Consider the following 22987-nt stretch of genomic DNA (forward strand, 5'->3'; position numbering starts at 1 on the left):
ATACAGAAAATTCATATTTTTATAGAGTAGGTATGGAAGAAGGGAATATAATCATAACTACAGATTGCAACAAAACATGGTCATTTCCAGATTATATTGCCTTGAAGACATTGGCTCTGAGGGAAAGATATCAGAAAGACAAGACGGAAATATGTATGGCAGAATATTTAATGTTTCAAAAATCAAGCTATACTGCTATGGCTTTTGGTTGTAAAATAAACTAAATAATGGAAAGTAGTGAGACACACATTCCTAGAAGAGGCATGCAGTTTACAATGAGACTCACTATATAGTAAAGATGGTGAGTCACAGATAGGGACAACAAATAGACTGCCAAAAAAAGGAAGCTTTCGGGCAACTCTTATTTTTTTGACACTCTTTCAGTTGTGCCTATCCGCAAATCAGCATCTCCGCTTTATTGTAAGTAGAAATCTATCCTTTTCATAATAATATCATTATTCCATCCTGGATTTTCCACTGTTACAATGAGTTTACTTTGTTCACATGGAATAACTATAAAAATACCCAACATACATAACATGATTGGTAACAAGTAACAAAGAGAAATGTAAAAATATTACTAAATTTGCAAACGTAAAGACATTAGTGCACTTACAAGTAGTCTAATTCACCACACAAGTTTCATGAATGGGATATGAAGAACAGGTAAGGGGAGGGCTGTAAGAAGCATTTTAGGTACATTCATTCTACTGCACTTATGACACTGATTATTGTGTGACCCATTTGTCGTAGATGTCCCCAAACACTGTCACTTACGGCAATAATTTAATTTTTATTCCTGTGTTATTTGATGCAAGGTTCCTCCCTGCCATCTAATTACTTCAAATACCAGCAGATTTGTACCATCATTAAGTGGCCCAAATATACAACTCTAGCATACAAACAATATAAAATTTAATATTCAGTTGTATGTAAGTACATTACAATTGTCTTCTACTGGCTGGTTAACTTCAAAATTCAGTAATAATTGTGCAATTAATTAGTTTGCATTGTGATTCAGACCCCAGATATACTCAAATTTTCTTTGAATATTCACCTCTGCTGGCAACTGGGGCTGAACTATGTTGCACAATGGTTAAGGCACTGAACTCTCATTCGATACTTCTGTCCTCTTACTTTACCATCTGAGCTAATGCTCTGTCTTTAATTACCTCAATTTCACTGAAACTTTTTCCTTTTGTTGCTTCAAACACAGCAAATTAAGCAATCAGTGGTGCCACAACTTTTCATTTCTTTCTTAACTGTTCCCTGTACATTCCAGCCAGTCTTTTGCCACTTTTCATTTGTCACTCAATGTTTTAGTTCTCATTCACATGCACATTTTCTTGTCTCCCATCAAGACAGGAAATGAGTACAGGACATGAAACTTAACAAATAACAGTAGTTTGCACATTTAGTCATGTTTGCAGCAATTTTTTAACATGGCCACTTAACCTAAAAATAAATAAACATACATATATGAATCTAGTATTTTGCTACGAGACTCCTGTTCTATTATAATATGAAAAATATCACACCTAAATAAATACTGTAAAACTGAAACATATCACAATTTTTTTGGCCATGTAACCTTAGAAGATGACTTACAAAGAATGAAATCACAGTTTCAAATATGAACATAATAGCTATTATAAAAGTAACAACAATCTTTGGTACATTAACATTAGATAATGTCATTGTATCATCAGGTAGCAGCTGTACTTGTTGATGGCCTGCTTAGATGCTCTGCCAACCGCTTCTCTGTAAATTAAATGGCCATCACAGAATATGTGTGTGGTATAAAGTTACCTTAAAATTAATTACAAACACGAACTATGCTGTATTGTATGTAATGACAATGTAAATTAAAAACTGTATGAAGGGTGTTAGATACGTCCGTGCAAAGTCCGAGAGATGGCAAAACCGGCATGCATCGAGGTCATGTTTAGTTTGTAGCATCTTTGGAAAGAACACACACCAAGTTTCAGCCATATTGGTCTATTTCTTTGTGTTTGGCATTCATGTGAATGAAGGAAGTCAAGTGATTGCCAAAAATGGACGAAAAAGAATTCTGTATGGTGATTAAACATTACTTTATGAAAGGCAAAATGCCTCAGGAGACTAAAGAGAAGCTTGATAAACATTACAGTGACTCTGCACCTTTGATTAAAAAAGTTTATAAGTGGTTTCAAAATTTTCGGAGTGGTCATACGGGCACAAGTGATGCTGAATGTTCTGGATGCTCTGTGGAGGTTATGATTCCAGAAATCATTGATAAAATCCATGATATGGTGATGGATGACAGAAGAGTTAAGGTGCATGAGATTGCTAGTGCTGTGGGCATCTCGAATGAATGAGTACATAATATTTTGCATAAACATTTGGATATGAGAAAGCTATCCACAAGATGGGTTCTGCGATTGCTCACACATGACCAAAAATGGAATCGTGTGAAGTTTGCAGCTGTTGAGGAAGAATCCGCAGGACTTCAAGTGTCGTTTCGTCACTGTGGATGAAACATGGATACATTACTATACTCCTGAGACCAAACAACAATTTAAACAATGGGTTACCAAGGGAGAATCTGCACCAAAAAAGGTGAAGATAATTCCTTTGGCCGGAAAGGTTACAGCGACTGTCTTTTGGGATTCGCAAGGGATAATCCTCATCGACTATCTCGAAAAGGGTAAAACTATTACAGTTGAATATTATTCATTGTTACTGGACTGTTTGAAAACTGAGCTGCAAGAAAAATGCTGGCGATTGGACAGCAAAAAAGTCCTTTTCCATCACAACAATGCATCAGCATACACCTCAGGAGGTGTGGTCGCAAAATTAATGGAAACAGGATTCCAACTTGTTTCACATTGCCCCTATTCTCCAGGCTTGGCTCCCTCGGACTACTATTAATTCCCCAATTTGAAGAAATGGCTGGCGGGACAAAGATTTTATTCAAACAAGGAGGTGATTGCAGCAACTAACAGCTATTTTGCAGACTTGGACAATTCCTATTATTTGGAAGGGATCAAAAAATTAAAACAGCATTGGTCAAAGTGTGTAAGTCCAAAAGGAGACTATGTCGAAAAATAAAAAAGGTTTACCCCAAACACGTAAGTAGTTTTTATTTTTGCACGGACTTTTCAAATGCCCATCGTAAGTGAGATATTATCAACAATTATACTGATTCTAGGAACATAATCTTACAAAGAGATAGCAGGGAAATGTGAAACTACCAAAAGGAAGGAGTCAATAACATTAATGTTTAGGGCAAGCAAAGAACAGATAAAATACTTAGTTTATTAGAGACACAAATCTAGAGAGAGAGACCAGGCAATTCAAGAGAAGCAAAATGAGTGACTGTCAGGAATGATATGATAGAAAGAATGGAGTTCTCAGTTGGCACTGAGCCCGAATGGTACAGTGATTGTGAGATGCCTTACCATCTTGATATTTCATATAAATGCTCACACTGAGGGAACACTGAAAACAGCACTGTGACGCTGCCTTTCAACAGACTGGAATAATATCACATTATGTTTCTGTATGTGTGTGTCAATGCCATTCTATTTTTCTCTCTGCCTTTCCTCTATACATGTCATTTCAAAAACACAACAGCTTCCATTTTTTAGTCTTGCTCTGTTCTCTTGCTTTTTTTGTCATTCTTTTATTCACCCTGCCATTTTTACCCCATAACATTGCTATCATTGTTAATTTATTGAATAAGAAAAAGAACTCTCATTTAACATCATAAATGAACTCACCAACACTGGGATGTTAAATGTTAATGGTCCTCCTTTGCTTTTCACTATCCCTTTCTTTGTTTTCCTCGACTTATCATAAACCTAACTTCAGTGCCAGTTCAGAACTACTATTACTTTTGGTAGTAACGGTGTACTAAATGTTCTTATTGCTGTTTTCCATTTATATATTCTTCTGTTGTTAATCTCATTCTTATTTTATTCCTTGGCCCAACTCATCTCACTTCATACACCTTCACCAGCATACTAGCATTCACTACTGTATGACAAGGTTTTATGATATCAAGTTGAAATGAGGTTTGCATGATATTTATAACCTTTCCTGTCAGTTCCCATTTCTGTAGAAGTGAAAGACTGTTCTACTGCTCTCAGTTTCCTGTTAATTTTTATTTGTCTCAGTTTTGTAATAGTTTTCACACTGAAAAATACAGTAAACATCTTTTCAGTCCAACAAACTTAATACAGTATTATATCTCAATGCCAAAGGCACAAAAGATTGAGGATTTTAAAGTATTATGGACTACAACAAAACAATTACTGCACTGCTGACATTAGTAAGTACTCCATCTGGTGTTTCAAATTACAGTTTTGAATTTTCATACAGGTGGACCACAGTGGGAAAGGCAATGTTTGTCATACATATCACTTCTTAATACTTTCAAAGATTTTCAGGCCTACTTTCAAACTTGCTCTATTAATTTCTTCTATTGATTATTGAAATTTATTATGAATAGAGCTAAATAATAGTACATATAATAAGATCAGTAAAATGCAGTCACATCAAGTATGTTCCACTAACAATTATTGTTGCTTCTTTTCCCAGTTTAAGGTAAAGTCCTTTAGAACTGCAGATAATAGCTTCAGTGCCATGGAATATCCTTGCTTGACTCTTCTTTCAAATCTGAATTTCTTACAGATATGGTGAAATTTAACAGAATCTGCAACATTTACAAATATATATTCCTCAGTATGTATATTAAGAGGAAAAAATCAGTGGCTATTTCTCATGGGCTTTTACAACAGATTTTGTTGAAACTTAGTCAAAAGCTTTTCTCAAAATCTTTGAATGTCAGACAAAGTGGTAGTTCACACTCATTGCTTAGAACTATAATTTCATTTTCACATCTTGCAAATGGTCCATGTGCTATGTCCACTTCTAAAACCAGATTGTTCCTTTGGCTAATAAATATCTACTGCTTTTTCTATTGAATCAAAAGGAAAATTCATTGGAGAAAAGTGTAAATTTAGAAGAACACTATTGACTGGCTGAAGATGGAATGCTTGGAACATTTTCTCTCTACTGTCAGTTACGGTTTCATCTTTAATAATAAAATGTGACTTCTACCTAATGTAAGCTTCTGTCTTATTTTCACGAACTCATTTTTCTGTCAATTGTTTCCCTTGGTAAATTCCCACTGTAAATTCTCAAATGCATTTTAGGGCATCACCAGATAGTTTTGTTCAATTAAACATATTCTAACATGTTCCTATTACCATTTGTTTGAAACTAATGCCTTCTCTTAAATAGCTGCCTTTTTCTATTTGAGGTTTCCTTAATTTAAATACCATAGTCTCAAAGTTTCTTTCCTTCCTTTGAAATTCCAAAGGTTTTACGCAGCACATCTGGCAACGTCATTCCAGCAACATTTGCTTACAGAAATATCTTTGTAAAATAATTGCTCCATTTCATCTGCTTATGTATATTCATCATCACATACAATGTTCAACTTAAAGCTTGATTTAATTTGGTACCTCTCACTATTAAATAAATTCTCAAAACAGCTATATTTCTATTTGAGATTTTCTTAATTGATAGACCATAATATTTTTTTATCAGACAACTCTGTTTCTTCCCAGGTTTGTATCCTTTTTTACTCAGGATCATATTGGTACATTATCAGTTCAATATTTAAGGTATGTGAGGCACATCACACCCTGTACAACTTCTTTATTATTTCATTAAATACAGCAAAGTTTATTTTTAATTCCATTTCCGCTGCTGCTGTTCTCGGCAAATTCAATGAACATATAACCTCTGCCATATTGGATAACACACTCAAAGTGTTCCACTGAAGAATAGATCTTTAATCTGATTTTCACAGTCAAATGCCCATTGTCATATTGAAGTAGGATTTGCTATTATTTATGTTTCTGTCTCTTTTTACAAGCCTTCTATCTTCTACCTCATCACCCTGAGACAATGATGCACAGATTTAAACGATTTCCATGGAATGGTTTTTTTTTATATAAATATTTTTAATAGAAGTCTTGCTATTTTCATTGAGATTTCTCCAACAGCTCACACCACAACTATATCCCAGTTGATCTTTTCCCTTCCCATCACTAACCTGACTCTGGATTCAAAAGTTCTTTAATTTACTGCCCCTAAGCACAAATTATTGGAAACAGATGGCTATTTAGCCAAACTTGAAGTAGATAGATGCAAGTGAGCATAGCCCATGACCTTACCCAGGTTTCCTCAGTCCACTGCTCCCAATATTCTTCCCCAGGGGCCACAATATCAACATTCCAGAATTTACATGTTGCAGCAGGGCTACCAACCACCTTACCAATAGCCTGACAAGGCTTAAAGAGTTTGGTAAGTCATAGGAACAGCATTAAATCTAAGTGGATAATTGCTCATAGCAGATTAAGCACAGGTCTGAGTCCTGAATAACAGTGCCTGGAATCAACATGACTAGTCTGCATTCTGACTCTCAAGTGAATAGAATTATTTAGCAATCAGTTAGTCTTTGTGTGATTCATATAGCATCCAAGTCTCTGACTCAAGACACCAACTCACCATCTGTCTGCAGTGCAAGTTGTTAAGCACCCAACCCATATTTATTCCCAACAAAGGCACACATCAAGAGGGTTAACTTAAAGGTACTAACAGCTGTGCTGTACAGAAGTCTGCATTGACAGTAGGATCTGCCTCCACAGAACGACACCAACAATGCTATAATTTTTAAACTTTTAGCTTACATCACAAACATCTCCCAAACAGAAAAAAAATAAAAGTTTTTGCCCTGCTCCATTACTTATCATCACACACCACACATCTGCAAATACATAATCATTTGCTCTCTATTTCACTTGCTACTCCTGTAAGCGCTCATTCTGATGCCAAAGAAGGCAGATGCCAACAGGTGAAGATATTTTCTAGATTTAGAAAGAGCTTTTGATAATGCTAACTGGAATATACAATTCAAAATTCTAAAGGCAGTAGGCATGGAGGAAAAGATCATTTCTAGCTTGTACAGGAACCAGGTTGTAGTTATAGAAAGTTGAAGGACAAAAAAGATTAGATTAGATTCAGTTTTTGTTCGACAGACCCAAAAAATGAGATGATTGTTATGGGTGTGGAATATGTCGCAAAGTATAACATAAAATACGTAAAACATTTGAATATAATACTTACTACCCTGATCATTTGTCAGGAGATTTTCAGAATGGGTGAATACATTACAGTAAACTGTAACTGCTAATATTTACAGAATTAATACACTGTCAGATTAAATAAATTAATAAATTTATAAGACACAAAATTCCTAATCTTGACTGTTGTGACCAAATGCTGTCAAAACTGAAATCTAACAGACATTTTATTTAAGCTGGTCTAACAGTCCCTGTTAAGACGTTTCTCTATAGAATACGTGAACTTGCCTTTCAAAAAGTCTTTCAAACTCTGTTTAAACCGTGCTTCATCTGAATCCATGTTTTTTAATGGTTGCTGGAAATTTATCGAAAATGTGTGTTCCTGAATATTTGAGCCCTTTTTGTAGCAAGGTAAGTGATTTTAGGTCTTTATGTAGATTGTTCTTACTCCTAGCATTGATACTATGTATTGAGCTTGGAAATATATTACTTGCAACAAATTTCAATAAGGAATAAATGTACTGAGAAGCAGTGGTTAGAATACAAAGTTCTTTGAGCAGGTTTCTACATGATGTTCTTGAATTAACACCACAAATGATTCTTATTACACACTTTTGCACGCTAGAAACTTTTGCTCAGTTTGATGAGGTACCCAGAATATCATCATGTATAACATAATAGAATGACAGTAAGCACAGTATGCAAGTTTTTTTATATTTATATCTCCTACATCTGACATCATTCTCATTGCAAATACAGACTTGTTTAGGCACTTCAGAAATTCTGTGGTATGCCCCTCCAAACTCAATTTATTATCGAGTTGTAATCCAGGAAATTTAACACTGTCAACCTTTTCAATCTGCATGCTGGAAGGAGATCTCTTACAGGTTCTGAACTGCATATAGTTAGTATTTTCAAAGTTCAATGACAGTGAATTAGTTTTAAACCATTTATTAATGCCAGTGAAAATTTGATTAGCAGCTATTTCTAAATCTGTACTTGATTTGCTACTTATTGCAATATTTGTATCATCTGCAAACAAAACAAACTTAGCATCTGGCAATATAACACACGAGAGGTCGTTAGTGTACACAAGAAAAACCAACAGACCAAGACGGAACCTTGAGTAGCACCACACGAAATTAATTCCCAATCAGATGAAGACTGACTGCTTACTGCACGGGTACTTCACAACAACACCCTTTGTTTCCTGTTAGATAAGACTCAAACCATTTTGCAACACTGCCGGTGACACCACAATATTCTAATTAGCTTAAAAGAATGCTGTGGTCCACACAGTCAAAGGCTTTTGACAGGTCACAGAAAATGCCAGTAGCATCTAATTTACTATACAATGAATTAAATATAGTCTCACTGTAAGTGTAAATAACTTTCTCTATACCAGAACCCCTAAGAACCCCAAACTGTGACTTGGACAATATATTATTTGCAGTCAGATGCTTAGGGAGACACTTTAACACAACCTGTTCAAATATTTTTGAAAAAGCCGGCTAAAGTGAAATTGGTCAATAGTTTGATGGTATCTATCACCCATCTTGTAAAGAGGCTTAACTTCAGCATATTTTAGCCAGTCTGGAAATATTCTGCTGATAAGATATTGATTACACTTAAGAAAGAACTCAACTTGCATGAGCACTCTTTGGTTAACTTCGTTGATATGTTATCATATCCACCAGAATATTTACATTTTAAGGATTTTATGGTGAATGCTACTTATTTGGGAGATGTGAGTGTCATTTCCATTTTACTGAAGTTAATTTTAAAGAATGGTCTCAGATACTCCATTGCACTGTTCTCCGAATCTGATAACCGCAAACTGACAGTAACAGAAATAAAGTACGTCTTTAAGAGTTTTGCAACACAACATGCACTTGTTACCAATCTCTTATTTATTTTTAGAGCTATCTATTCCACTTCCTTTTTGGCCTCACCTGTCTCTCTTCACTATATACCATACAGTTTTCATTTTGTTACCTGATGTAATGATCTCTCTCTCATAACAAATTGCTTTGATTTCTGGATTACTTGCTTCAGTATTTGCAGTATTCTTTATCATACATTACAATTCTAACATCAGAGCTGTTCCTACACAGTAGATACAGTCTCCTTTTTGTCCCACATGATATCTTCATTCCTTGTGTAATCTTTTGTTTATTTTTTGACTTCTGTGTGACTTAAGTTACCTTTCGAGGAAAGAAATTTTCAAAAGTGGAGGTAACTTTATTAATGAATGTTTTGTACTTTCCCTTTGAATCAGAAGTATTGTAAACATCTATCCAGTTCATTTCTTTGAGTAATTTCCCGAATTTCTCAATTTTTACTGATTTATTACCCCCTGTATTCAGATTTAATACATTTTTTTTTATCCTGACAAGTTTCACGATTTAACACGAGGTGCTGCATGTCATGAACAGATTGCCCATTTACCATTGGTTTTGTGATATGACTTTTGTCCCTAGATTTGTCTAAAAAGATATCATCAAATGCAGTCTCAGAGCATTTACATATCCTAGCTGCAAAGTTCACAGTAGGAATTAAACTAAATGACAGTGTTACTGACTGCAACAATCGTTTACAGGCAAAGCTTTTCAATAAACCCACATTAAAATCAGCAGCAACCACTTTTTTTATGTGAGATGGGACAACAGAGCTTCCAGATTTTTTATAAAGAGGTTAAAATTTCCTGAATGTGATCTGTATATACTTACTATTATAAAGGACTTATTATGAAACAGTACTTCTGTTGCAGAAGCTTCTAAGTGCAGCTCCGAGCAAAATTTATTACTATCAATTTTCTTGAAATCAAAGTAGTTTCTGACAAATGTGGCAACTCCTCCTTTCTCCACATTTTCTCTACAGACTTAAGAAGCTAACTTGAATCCTGTAACATTTAACATATCTATACCAGTGGTCAGTGATGGTCAGAGAGGCTGATTTTATCAACTGGTTTGCTCAACTAATCCTTCAACACAAATAACCAACTCATTTAGCTTACATCCTCAGTCCTCGGGTATTGTGATGCAATAAGGATAAATGATTCTGTGCACTGGCTGAATTACAACTGGATGAACCTAACTTTCCAGTCAATTTTTGAGTATCAAGTTTAAATGAGAGGATGTCTGCATGAATTGTGTACATTAAAATTTGCTTTCTGGCTGCCTGTTTTATTAATGTGAATGTCATTTTCAGCCTGACCCTGAACATCTTTCATTTCTGCCCTCCCTACCCTAAAAAAACTGCTGTTTTATCACTTGTATCCACTGGCACTTCACACTTGTGATAGTGCCCCCCTTAAATTACTTGCTATTAGCCCAAACAATTTTCCCTTCCGCCACCTGCTGATAGAGTCAACAGGAACCACACCGATATGAGACCTCATATCTGATCCAAGCAGCGATTCGACCTCTAAATTAACTCTCCTAACGGAAGAGTTTCAATGAGGCTGGTCTTGGCGCCTCAGAACAGAAACAAGCCCAACAACAGTATGTCTCACTGCTGGAGCTGAAGCAGCAGTTGAGAAGGTAGTGAGACAGGGTTGTAGCTTATGCCCATTGTTAATAAGTATGTACAACAATCAGGCAGTACAGGAAACCAAGGGGAAATTTGGGGATGGAATTAAAGTTCAAGGAGAGAGAGAGAGAGAGAGAGAGAAAAAAAAAAAAAAAAGAAAAAAGAAAAAAAAAAAAACTTTGAGGTTAGGCAACGACAATATAATTCTGCCAGAGACAGTGAAGGACTTTGAAGAACAGATGAATGGAATGGACAGTGATTTGAAAGGAATGTGCAAAACAAACATCAACCCAAGTAAAAAATAGGGTAATGGACTGTTGCAAAACTAAGTCAGACAAATTAGGTGACAATATATCAGGAAATGAACACTCACCATTGGATATGAAACAAGGTAATAAAGTTCTCGAATTTACTGCCCTCCAGGAAAGTTCTCACACTAAAATTATTCTTGGGACCTACAGCTGGCTGAAACCCGAAGTGGGAAGCTCTGAGATATTTAGTGAATCGTGGAATGTATATTGGATAGACGGATTAGAGACTAGAGGAGGGCGAGTGTTCACTGCAGCTGACAAAAATACTGTCTCTAGTGAGGTCGAAGTTTAGTATGACACTGAAGTTATCTGGTCACGTATAACAGATGTAGGAGAAACCAAGTTAATTGTTGAATGTTTTTACCAGCCACCCGTTTCCACTGTGTCAGTTCTAGAGTTGTTCAAAGAAAGTCTAGGGTCAGTAGCACTTAAATACCCACATCATGCAGTAGTAGTTGGAGGCAACTTTAACCTACTGAGTATAGACTCTGACGTCTATGGATACATTGCAGAGGGTGGGGGTACAGACAGAGTCATGCGAAATACTTTTGAACAAGTTTTCTAAGAACTATCTTGAGCAGCTAGCTTGGCAGCCCACATGCAATAGAAAGCATTTGTAGCTACAAACAGAACAGACCTTATCGACAATGTCAGTATGGAAATAGGGATTAGTGATCATGAAGTTAATAAATCAGTCAAGAAGGCTAGGAGAGTGTTTCTGCTAGATACAGCTGATACGTGGTTATTAGTACATCATTTAGTCAATGAACTGGCATCATATATCTCCAGTAAGTTGCATGTAGAGGAATTATGGGCAAAGTTTAAACAAATTGTAAATTGCGATCTAGAGAGTTATGTGCCTAGTAAGTGGATAAAGGATGGAAAAGACCCACCATGGTTTAATAACAAAATTCAGAGGATGCTGACGAAGCAGAGGTTGTGGCACTCTTGATTCAAAATGGAATGCACAAATGACGGCAAGTGAAGGTTAGTAGAAATTCAGGCATCTTTGAAAAGATCTACGTGCGAAGCATACACCAACTACCATCAAATCTTAGCAAAAGATATGGCAGAGAACCCAAGGAAATTTTGCTCTTGTGCAAAATTGCTAAGCGGGGCTAAGGCTTCCACACAGTCCCTTCTTGACCCGTCTGGTAGGGCAACTGAAGACAGCAAAACGAAAGCCAAACTTTTAAATTTCACATTCAAGAAATCATTCACAAAGGAGAATCATACAAACATACCTTCATTTGACCATCAGACTGACTCCCATATTGACGACATAGTAATAAGCATCCCTGGCGTAGAGAAACAACTGAAAGATCTGAAAGTAAATATTTCATCAGGTCTGGATGGAATCCCATTTTGATTTTACAAAGAATACTCTACACCACTGGCCCCTTATCTAGCTTGCATTTATCAAGGATCTCTCACCCAGCGCAAAGTCCCAAGTGACTGAAAAAAAAGCGCAGGTGACTCCAGTATATAAGAAGGGTAAAAGAATGGATCTGCAACAAGAAGACCAATATCCTTAATTTCTGTTTGCTACAGAATCCTTGAACATATTCTCAGTTCGAAAATAATAAATTTTCTTGAGACTGAGATGCCTATGTCCACGAATCAGCATGGTTTTAGAAAGCATCGCTTGTGCGAAACTCAGCTGCTGTGAATATACTGCGAACTATAGATGAAGGACAACAGGCAGATTCCATATTTCTAGATTTCCAGAAAGCATTTGACACAGTGCCCCATTGCAGACTTTTAACGAAGGAGTGAGCATATGAAGTTCACAGATATGTGAGTAGCTCTAAGACTTCTTAAATAATAGAACCCACTATGTTGTCCTCAACGGTGAGTGTTCATGAGGGACAAGGGTATCATCAGGAATGTTCTAGGGAAATGTGATAGGACCACTGTTGTTCTCTATACACATAAATGATTTGGTGGAGAGGGCAGGCAGCAATCTGTGATTGTTTGCTGATATTGGGAGAACTTTAGGAAAGAGTGGTTTTCACCTGTAAAGGAGATCGCACGTAAGACGCTGTAGCAACCTATTCTTGAGTACTGCTCGAATGTTTGGGATCCATACCAGGTTGGATTGAAGGAAGATATCGAAGCAATTCAGAGGCAAACAACATGTCAGTGTTACAGAGATGCTTCAGGAACTCCAATGGGAATCCCTGGAAATCCTTGTCGAGAAACACTATTGAGAAAATTTAGAGAAGCGGCATTTGAAGCTGACTGCTGAACGATTCTAATGCCACCAACATACATTGCACATAAGGACCACGAAGATAAGGTACAAGAAATTATGGCTCATACGGAGGCATATGGACAGTAGTTTTTCCCTAGCTCTATTTGTGAGTTAACACAAATGGGAATGACTAGTAGTGGTACCCTCCACCATGCACCGTATGGTGGCTTGCGGATTATCTATGTAGATGTAGATGGGTCACTGAAAGTACTAGATGCGTTTTGCTATTTGGGCAGTAAAATAACTAATGATGGCCTAAAAGATACGATATAACATGCAAAATGGCTGAAGCTTCAAAAAAATTTCTCAAAAAGGGGAATTTGTTAACATCCAATGTAAATGTAAGTGTTAGAAAGTCTTTTTTTTTAAGGTATTTATCTTGAATACAGCTGCAGTATCCCCACGTTGCCACCTGCAATACAGCCATCAACTATACTGTAGGTTGCCAAAAGTTCGGTCCACTCTGGATACTGAATGAAAACTATACGACACCAACACAAACATACCGCAATGTTTTCAATCAAGCCTGCACCAACTGCCATAGTACTATGGGGAGCCAGCCTCACCACCAGAAGAGTAAGCTTAGACATAAACAGTATTTCCATCACAGGAACTACCTCCCTTCTAAAAATCATGTGTCTGCTCTATGCTGCATCTGATGTCCGTCCACTGGGTATGTATTTAGAAAGCAGTCCAGCTACTCTACAGTCAGTTTGCAGTTTGCTGAGCAGAAAGGGGATCATCCCAGTGTAGCATCCAAGCCTTTGCTGAGTGCATCTGCCATTCACTGTCTCTCTGGGCTTTCTCTTCAATAGCTCTCAGCTCACCGCCTCACTGGACCTCATCTTCGATCTTTCCTCAACCTCACCACATCGTATGACCACCTTCAATCCATTCTCAAGCAGCTTACTACTCTGTGCTGACTATGGCCTCAGAGACTTGGTCTTTATAAGGATCATCCCAGTGAAACTTCTGTGATTGACATTCAGTCAAGAACATTCCAGTGCAACATCTGAATGTCTTTTAGCCTGTGCCAAGCAACGCAGACCGACATCCCAAGAAACTGAGTTATTGTATTCTGTTCCTTAGAATTAATAGAAGTACTACTGCTCCTTGCTACCTGGGCTCATCAATTGTGGCATGATGCACCCCCCAGTCATGAACACTACAATAGCCTTGTGCAGAAATGAAACACTGATGATAAGCAGTTTAGTCAAGAAGAGAACAGAAGATTCTGAAACACAGTGCTACAGAAGAATGTTGAAGATTAGATGGGTTGATGAGGAAGTACTGAATTGAACAGAGGAAAACATAAATTTATGATACAATTTTACTAAAAGAAGGATATGCGTGACAGGGTGCATTCTGAGGCCTCAAAGAACTGTCAGTTTGGTATGAGACGGGGGTATGATTGTAGAGAGAGATCAATTTATGAATAGAGTATGCAGGTTCAAATGGATATATGTAACAATAGTTATTTAGATGTGATGAGGCATGCAGAGGATATCTTCAACTTTTGTAGTCCTGTCTTCCTCAATTGAGTGTAATATTACAGTATACTGATAATTTTTACTTATGGACCATCTGACAGCAACTGAATAAACACAATTTTAGTGCCAAACAAGCGTTCAGTTCATAGTGCTATGGAATGCAGGAAAAAAACCACAAATTGGCATTCATAAGAAGAAGAACAACACCAAAAATACAACAGGGGCGTAATATGTAAGAAATTGTCCATGCAACCTGCCACTGATGATGCCTTGCAGAAAATAAAGGCGAAACGCGTATGGCACTAAAATTGTGTTTATTCAGTTGCTGTCAGACGGTTCATAAGTAAAAATTATCAATATACTGTAATGCAGAGGATAGACTAGTATGGTGGACTGAAGACCACAACTTATGGTACACATTACTTTGTTTCTCTCTTGGTAATATAATCTGCTCTGTTTACCTTATCTTTCTCCTAGCCTGTCTTCTATCGCCCCACCTCTCATAGTTCAGCACAATGATTGAATTATATGCAGCTAGCTGAGTAATTGGCATTGCCCGGGTATGTATTTATTCCAATCTTCCACTAGTCCATCTCCTCATTTTCCCATGTCTCTTCATCGTCTCCTCCCACCTCTCACTGCTTATCTCTTCCTCTGTCCCCTTTGTCCATTTCCTCCTCCACCTCTCTCTGTTTATCTCCTCCTTTCCCCTCATGGTCTGTTCATTCCCTCCTTCCCCCTTCTGACTCCACATTATCATGATCACCCCAATAGGAGGCTGGTGGTTCTTACCCCCACAGTATTTCTTTCCACACTGTAACTAATATATGTATCAAGATTGGTTGAAATGGTTCCAAGGGTTTAGGATGAGCTTTTTACCTATGGGTTTGACAGTGCGCATTCATGTCAAACATATTTCACATACATTTAAAACATGTCAGACGTATTTGTACATGTACTGCACCTGTACCTCTAGCAAATTTCATCCTGTAATTTCCTTGTCACACAGCCCAATGTTTATGAGGCCTTGTCTCTTGAACTACATGCTATACAATGATGTAATCTTGCTGGTACATTCAGTGGCATACATGAATACTGTCTGCACAATGTGCTGCAAAATACAGTTAATACTAAAGATACAATAAGTTAGAACATCACACTACATGTGGCTATTTTACTGCATAAACTGTGAAAATGTAATAAGTGATAATTTTTTCCTGTCATCATTTTGTTGGGTTTGTCAGCAAGAAAAAGTTTCATAAAGATCTGAAGTTACGGGTAAAGTTTGTCGAAAGTCTGTAAGGGCTCTCATTCACAAATACTGGTTGACCAAATTATGGGTGTTTGCACATTGTGGGCTACCCTGCCTTTACTTTGATAGGCAGGTGGTCCTTACCCCTGCAGTGATAATTTCCAGTCGATAAGTGATTTGTGTGCCAAGTTTGGTTGAAATCTACCCACTGGTTTAGGAGGAGATGTGGAACATACTACAAAAATGGACATACATGTGTATGTGTGTGTGTGTGTGTGTATATATATATATTTTTGTTTTCCAAGTCTCCTCCTAAACCACTGGACAGAATTCAACCAAACTTGGAACACACACTTGTTTTTGTCTGGCAACAATTGCTGCTGGGTTAAGATCCACCCACCTATCATAGTTCAGGAGATATGACATCACATATGAAGTTTTAATACACTTATTATTTACTACTGAGAAACTCTTACAGCTGAGTCAACTTGAGGAAATCCTTGATACCTGGCAGTGCTTTTGGCAGCTTTCACTGTGAAGCACACACAGCTGTGGGCAACAACAAAAGCCACCTCTTGAGATATGAAGAGTTGTTGCCATAAAGATGTTTACAAAATCATGTTTTATAAATGCAAAGAAGCTGCACCTAGCATACAGAAATTGACAGCATCACCCCACACTGAATCTAATGGAGGAGTACATAGGCCATATAATTCTTCCTTACTGTTATTGAATATAGCACTGCCATCCGTGTAGCTAATCACTGATATCCTTCCACCTGAAATTTTAATTCCATTTCTGAGCCTTCCCTTTATTTCCTATATTAGTCCTTTGATATACAGGCTGAACAGTAGAGGAGGAATGCTGTATCCCTCCCTTATGCCCTTTTTAATCCAATCAGTGTTCTCTTGATACGCCATTCTAATTGTTTCCTCTTTATTCCTGAATGTATTGTACAAGGGTGATCCCAAAAGAAATGCACACTTTTTTTTTAAAATCCATCTTTTATTCTACATGTCTGAAAGTTTTACAGTGTGTAGATACATCCTTTAGGAACAATATTTTCATTTCTCCACATAATTTCCATCCCTCTCAACTGCCTTACGCCACCTTGGAACCAGCGCCTGTATACCCGCACAGTAAAACTCTGGACCAACCATTTGGAGCCACTGTTTGGCAGCTTGCACAAGGGAGTCATCATCTTTAAACCTCGTTCCACAAAGAGGGTCTTTCAGTTTCCCAAAGAGATGATAGTCACATGGAGCCAGGTCAGGACTGTAAGGTGGGTGTTTCTGTGTTGTCCATCCAAGTTTTGTGATTGCTTCCATGGTTTTTTGATTGACATGTGGCCGTGCATTGTCATGCAACAACAAAACATCCTGCTTTTACCGATGTGGTCAAACACGACTCAGTCAAGCTTGAAGTTTCTTCAGTGTCGTCACATATGCGTCAGAATTTATGGTGGTTCCACTTGGCATGATGTCCCCAAGCAAGAGTCCTTCGGAATCAAAAAACACCATAGCTTAGCTTTTCCAGCAGAAGATGTGGTTTTGAATTTTTTTCCTTGGCTGAATTTGCATGATGCCACTCCATTGATTGCCTCTTCGTCTCTGGTGAAAAATGATGGAGCCATGTTTCATCCCCTTTCACAATTCTTCCAAGAAATTCATCTCCACCATTCTCGTACTGTTCCAAAAGTTTGCTGCATACCGTTTTTCTTGTTTCTTTGTGAGCCACTGTCAACATCCTGGGAACCCACCTGGCACAAACCTTTTTTAGCGCCAACACTTTCAGTATTCTGCAAACACTTCCTTCCCCTATCCCAATGTGGCGTGACAATTCGTTCACTGTGATGCGTCTGTCAGCAGTCACATATTTGTTAACTCTCTGCACATTGTCTGGAGAGCGTGCAGTACGAGGCCTGCTGCTGCGAGGACAATCCTCAATATTGCCGTGCCCACTTTCATCATGTAACCTGCTTGACCACTGACTAACTGCACTGTCATCGACAGCAGCATCTCCATACACCTTTTTCAACTTCTTGTGGATGTTTCCCACTGTCTCATTTTCACAGCACAGAAATTCTATGACAGCACATTGCTTCTGACGAACGTCAAGTGTAGCAGCCATCTTGAAGACATGCTGTGACGGCGTCACACATGGGAACAGGTTGAACTAAGTTTGAAGACAAGCGGGAAGGATGTATCTGCACACTGTAAAACTTTCACACATACAGAATGAAAACTGTATTTTTACAAAAGTAGCGTGCATTTCTTTTGGAGTGACCCTCATATATTATATCTCTCAAATTTATTTTTGAGGATGTCAAACATTTGGACACCTTTGCATCATAAAACTTCTTTCTTGGTCAAAACATAATAGGAAAAGTCTTGATTTTCATAAAGTTTGCTTCCATTATCAAGCATTATGTCAGAACTAACACACTGATGATTTACCACCAATAAACTATCAATTATATTTTACATTTTTTCCTGTGTATTATTTATTATTAATTTTTCTGTATATGATTCTTGTAAGCATGAGATATCAAGCTACCATACAATAGTTCTAGTATTTATTGGCCTCACTGTCATTGAGGATGTTTGAGCAACATTCTTTCTGAAGTCCAGTGGTATGTATTCAGTCTCACAGACTCTTCAAACTAACTTGAATAATTGTTTGGTTACCACTTGCCCCAAAAGATTCTAAAAATTTCACAGCTGAAGTCCAAATCTAATACCTGATCCCCTGTGTCCTACAAAATATGAGCCATTTCTTCTTCTACCAAGTTAGCAGGCAGTTCGTTGCTCTTACAGAAACGCTCAAAATACTCTTACACTTTTCCACTCACTTCCCTGCATATGACAGTGGAATTTATTTTGCATTCTTAACATAGACATCATTGCTTTTTAATCCTACAGAAGTTAATTGAATTTTCTGTATGCTGAATATGCATATCCAATAGCAATACATTTTTCAATTTTTCTCAGATATGTTTTGCTGCAATTTTACATTGGCTTCCTTCTTCTAATACGAGGGTCACTCCAAAAGAAATGCACACTATTTTTGTAAAAATACAGTTTTCATTCTGCATGTGTGAAAGTTTTACAGTGTGTAGATACATCCTTTCCACTTGTTTTCAAACTTCATTCAACCTGTTCCCGTGAGTGGCGCTGTCACAGCAGCTCTTCAAGATGGCTGCTACACTTGACGTTCATCAGAAGCAACGTGCTGTCATAGAATTCCTGTGCTGTGAAAACAAGACAGTGGGAAACACCCACAAGAAGTTGAAAAAGGTGTATGGAGATGCTGCTCTCGATCGCAGTACAGTTAGTGCACCTGACACATAGTCAGCTATCTGAGTAGCAGTCTCTGATATGCAGTGCGCATCTGACCTATTTAGGGGACCCTACAATGCTCAACCTTATGGTGCAAGTCCAGGAAGTTGCATCCTAGCTTGCCACAGGATTTTCGAAGTGTATGGTTCAGTCCTTCCACTCGACTCAAAACCAAGGGGCCACGATCAGTTCTGGGGAGATTGCTCCAAATTGTGAGCTTCACTGAAACTCCATGCGCAAGGTTGGTCTTCTCAACCTTCTCTGCCAGTCAGTGGAGTGACACAAGAATGACCTCAGAGCCCAGACAACAGGCATCATTTGTTCCAACATGCGACACAATCTGCAGCTGATTGCACCTTGTTCTCTCAATGGCTGCCGGAATAACATATTCAACATGTTGAATGAGGCCCCCAGGCATACACACTGAGTGCACCTAGTGTCCTTTCCTGTCCCTTGCTGCCATTTCCCTAAAGGGTACCTTCATTCATCATACATCTGAACTGCTGATGATTAATAGATCCATACCCTTTAGCATCTGCCTCCTCCTGACACCGGACAAAATAGGTTTCCCAAAATGTGTGAAATGAGTCCCACTGGCTCAGCTTCAGTTTCAGTGAAAGACAGCACTCAAACTTGTTGGATAGGGAGATCAATACAACACCCTGGGTCCTTCCTGGTCCCTGTCCACCATAGATCTACACTTGACATGTCACTCGCAGTCAAGTGGACGGGTAATGACAGATTCTGTACTTTATGCAGAGGAGACAGGAAAGGATAGTATTTGAGGTATTCTTGTACAGGTATCACACAGGTGCATTAATGACTCTCGGGAGCTCTTCCAAAACACCAATTTGCAGCAGCTGCCTATTATTTAACAGTAGTCAGGGTGATTTCCAGCTTATTACAAACATCAACCAACTTGTTCTGTGTTTGAGAACAGCATTCATAGTGGGCTGCATTTTGGCTGGTGCAACGTACTACAAGGCGGTGAACATATAACTTTAAATTAAACATGCTGATTATCTTTTAATCTGTTGAGCTAAAAAGTTGCTAATTTCCTATAAGAATTCAAGCAGATGCACAAAACAAGATCTCTATTAAGGCAACATGAAAACCTGTGGTAAAAAGTAACGGTGTCCGAAAATGTTTTGATATTAATTACAGTTGTTAGCAAACTCGAAAACAGAGTTAATTTATGACAAATGCAGATAATATATAGGGCATCTCACGGTGATGGGACCAGGCTTTGAGCAGGTAATGTGCTTTACTTATTAATTATCCTTATCCTAGACAGAAAACTTCCATAAATCAGTTCTTTGGACCCTACCATAACTTTAATAGCTTGTTTGCAATCTAACCTGCTAGCAGGACTGAACAATTCTTTTTGTTCTGGTTTTTATGCAGAGCTTTCGAGAATGTCACATAGTCAAGATTTTCTCATTCTGTGCTGCAATGCTTCCCTATGTAACACATTTATCAGACCATCAAACAAGACTACTACACCAACTAAGGGCATTGCAGGTGTATAAAACAGCATATCATTACAAAATTCCTAATTCATCCATTAAGTATATCTGATGAGGATCTCAATAAGTAGGAAGTAAAATACAGGATTAGAAATGGCTGATAATCAAATTGTCACTGACATTAATAAATGGTTTGAAGCTAATTCATTGTCATTAAACTTTGAAAGGAACCACTATATGCAACACGGAACCTGTAAGAGATACCTTCCAGCATGTGTGTGATATATGAAGACAATCAGATCAAAGAGGCTGACGGTGTTAAATTTCTTGGATTACAACTTGATAATAAATTCAGTTGGGAAGAGGATACCGCAGAATTGCTGAAGTGCCTAAAAAAGTCTATTTGTAGTGAGAATGGTGTCAGACGTAGGAGATATAAATATGAAAAAAACTTGCATATTTGGCTTGCTTTCATTTTATTATGTCATATGGGATCATTTTCTGGGGTAAATCATCAAACCGAGCAAAAGATTTTAGCTTGCAAAAGCATGTAATGAGAATCATTAATGGTGTATATTCATGAACATCATGTAAAAACCTGTACAAAGAACTTTGTATTCTAACCACTGCTTCTAGTATATTTATTCCTTAATTAAATAATTTTGTTGCAAGTAAGTCTCTGTTTCCAACCAATAGCTGAATACATAGTCTCAACACTAGCAATAAGAGCAATCTACATAAATACCTAAAATACTTAACTTGGTCCGAAAAAGGGGTCAAATATTTAGGGACACACATTTTCAATAAACTGTCAGCAATCATTAAAAACTTTGTTTCAAACAAAGTACGGTTTAAACAGAGTTTGAAAGAATTTTTGAAAGGCAAATCCTCCTACTTCATAATGAATATCTTAAGAGACCAGCTTAAATAAAATGAGTGTTAGATTTCAGTTTTGACAGCATGTGGTCACAACAGTCAAGATTAGGAATTTTGTGTCTGATAAATTTATTAAAAAGTGCATAACAATCTTTCATTCTGACAGTGCATTAATTCTGTAAATATTAGCAGTTCCAGTTTACTGTAATGTATTCACCTATTTTGACAAAACCTGACAAATGATCAGGGCAGTGAGTATCATATTCAAATGTTTTATGTGTTTTTGTTATACTTTCTGACATGTTCCACACCCAAGAGAATCATCTCATTTTTGGATCTATGGAATGAAAACCGAGTCTAAAGTACTAGGAAGCTCCATGCTCAAGTTTCGGTCAGATTAATTTTCGGTATGTTAATTCTTTTGTGTCTTTCTAGCTACCTATCAATGTTTATTTGGTTCATTGACTGAGAGACTAATTGATTGGGATGGAGGCGGGAGGGGGGAGGGGGGGGGGGTGGCCAACGGTCAAACAACGAGGTCATCAGCCCTTTGAGCCAAGACTGGTGCATCTGGAAGTAGAGATGTCCACTGAGGAAATTTTCCGATTTAATCAGGAGATTTGTAACAGTAAAAGAAAGAGGCTACAAATGTAAATGACATCTTTTGTACCATCAACAATAAAAGCAACATGAAGGAAATAGGAAAGTCAGCAGGTGGGCATCCCCGGAGCTCGGCATGTGACAAGAAATATCCCATCCACAGCTGTCCCATCCTTGATCCATTACAATCATGAGTGCCAACTACTCAACAAAGTGAGACAAATAGAACTGAAAATTCTGTGTGGCAGAAAGGAGGCAAACCGAAACTAAAAGTGATTAAAACAGAGTAAAAGAATGATGAAAGAGTAGCCTGGTCAAGGAAGTCAGGTCTGGGATTTCTCAGACCTAGCATACAGTGGGAGATGGCCCATCTCCAACCACCCTGTCCTTGCTCCGGAGGTAGGTTAAAACCTTACAAAGTGAGGATAAAAACCACTTTCATGGAACAAACTTAGATCCAGTACAACTATCCTTGAATTGTCCGCCGATATTAGGGGCAATGGATCCTTAAGTCCGTTTTAGCGTGAAGGACCACCAAGATATGAGCTACAGTCTGTAAGGTTCCACAACCACAAGTGGGGGTGACTCATTATACAAAAGAAAACTAAAAGTTAACCTGGTACGTTTACCCATGAGAAGCAGAAGGAAGAGCGTGACACTGCAACAGTCATCTCAATTGTACAGAGTTTATTAAATGGGGCAGTCGCCCAGAGAACAAAGGGTGACAAGAATC

The 22987-nt window shown here is 37.7% G+C and overlaps 1 protein-coding gene across 2 annotated transcripts in view; it reads right to left on the bottom strand.

Annotated features, from left to right (window-relative positions):
- The window catches only part of LOC126203878 (osteopetrosis-associated transmembrane protein 1), a 275137-nt gene that overhangs the window by 154883 nt on the left and 97267 nt on the right, over positions 1-22987 (bottom strand). The window contains exon 6 of one of the 2 annotated variants that reach the window (XM_049938259.1): positions 305-1761. The exons of the other annotated variant lie outside the window; for it this stretch is intronic. Coding sequence (XP_049794216.1) covers positions 1706-1761 — 56 coding nt within the window. The 3' untranslated portion in view covers positions 305-1705. Of the gene's footprint in view, positions 1-304; positions 1762-22987 lie in introns of those variants that run through there. 2 annotated transcript variants of the gene reach the window in all.

The sequence above is a fragment of the Schistocerca nitens genome, chromosome 9 (assembly GCF_023898315.1).
Source record: "Schistocerca nitens isolate TAMUIC-IGC-003100 chromosome 9, iqSchNite1.1, whole genome shotgun sequence".
In the NCBI taxonomy this organism is placed as follows: domain Eukaryota; kingdom Metazoa; phylum Arthropoda; class Insecta; order Orthoptera; family Acrididae; genus Schistocerca; species Schistocerca nitens.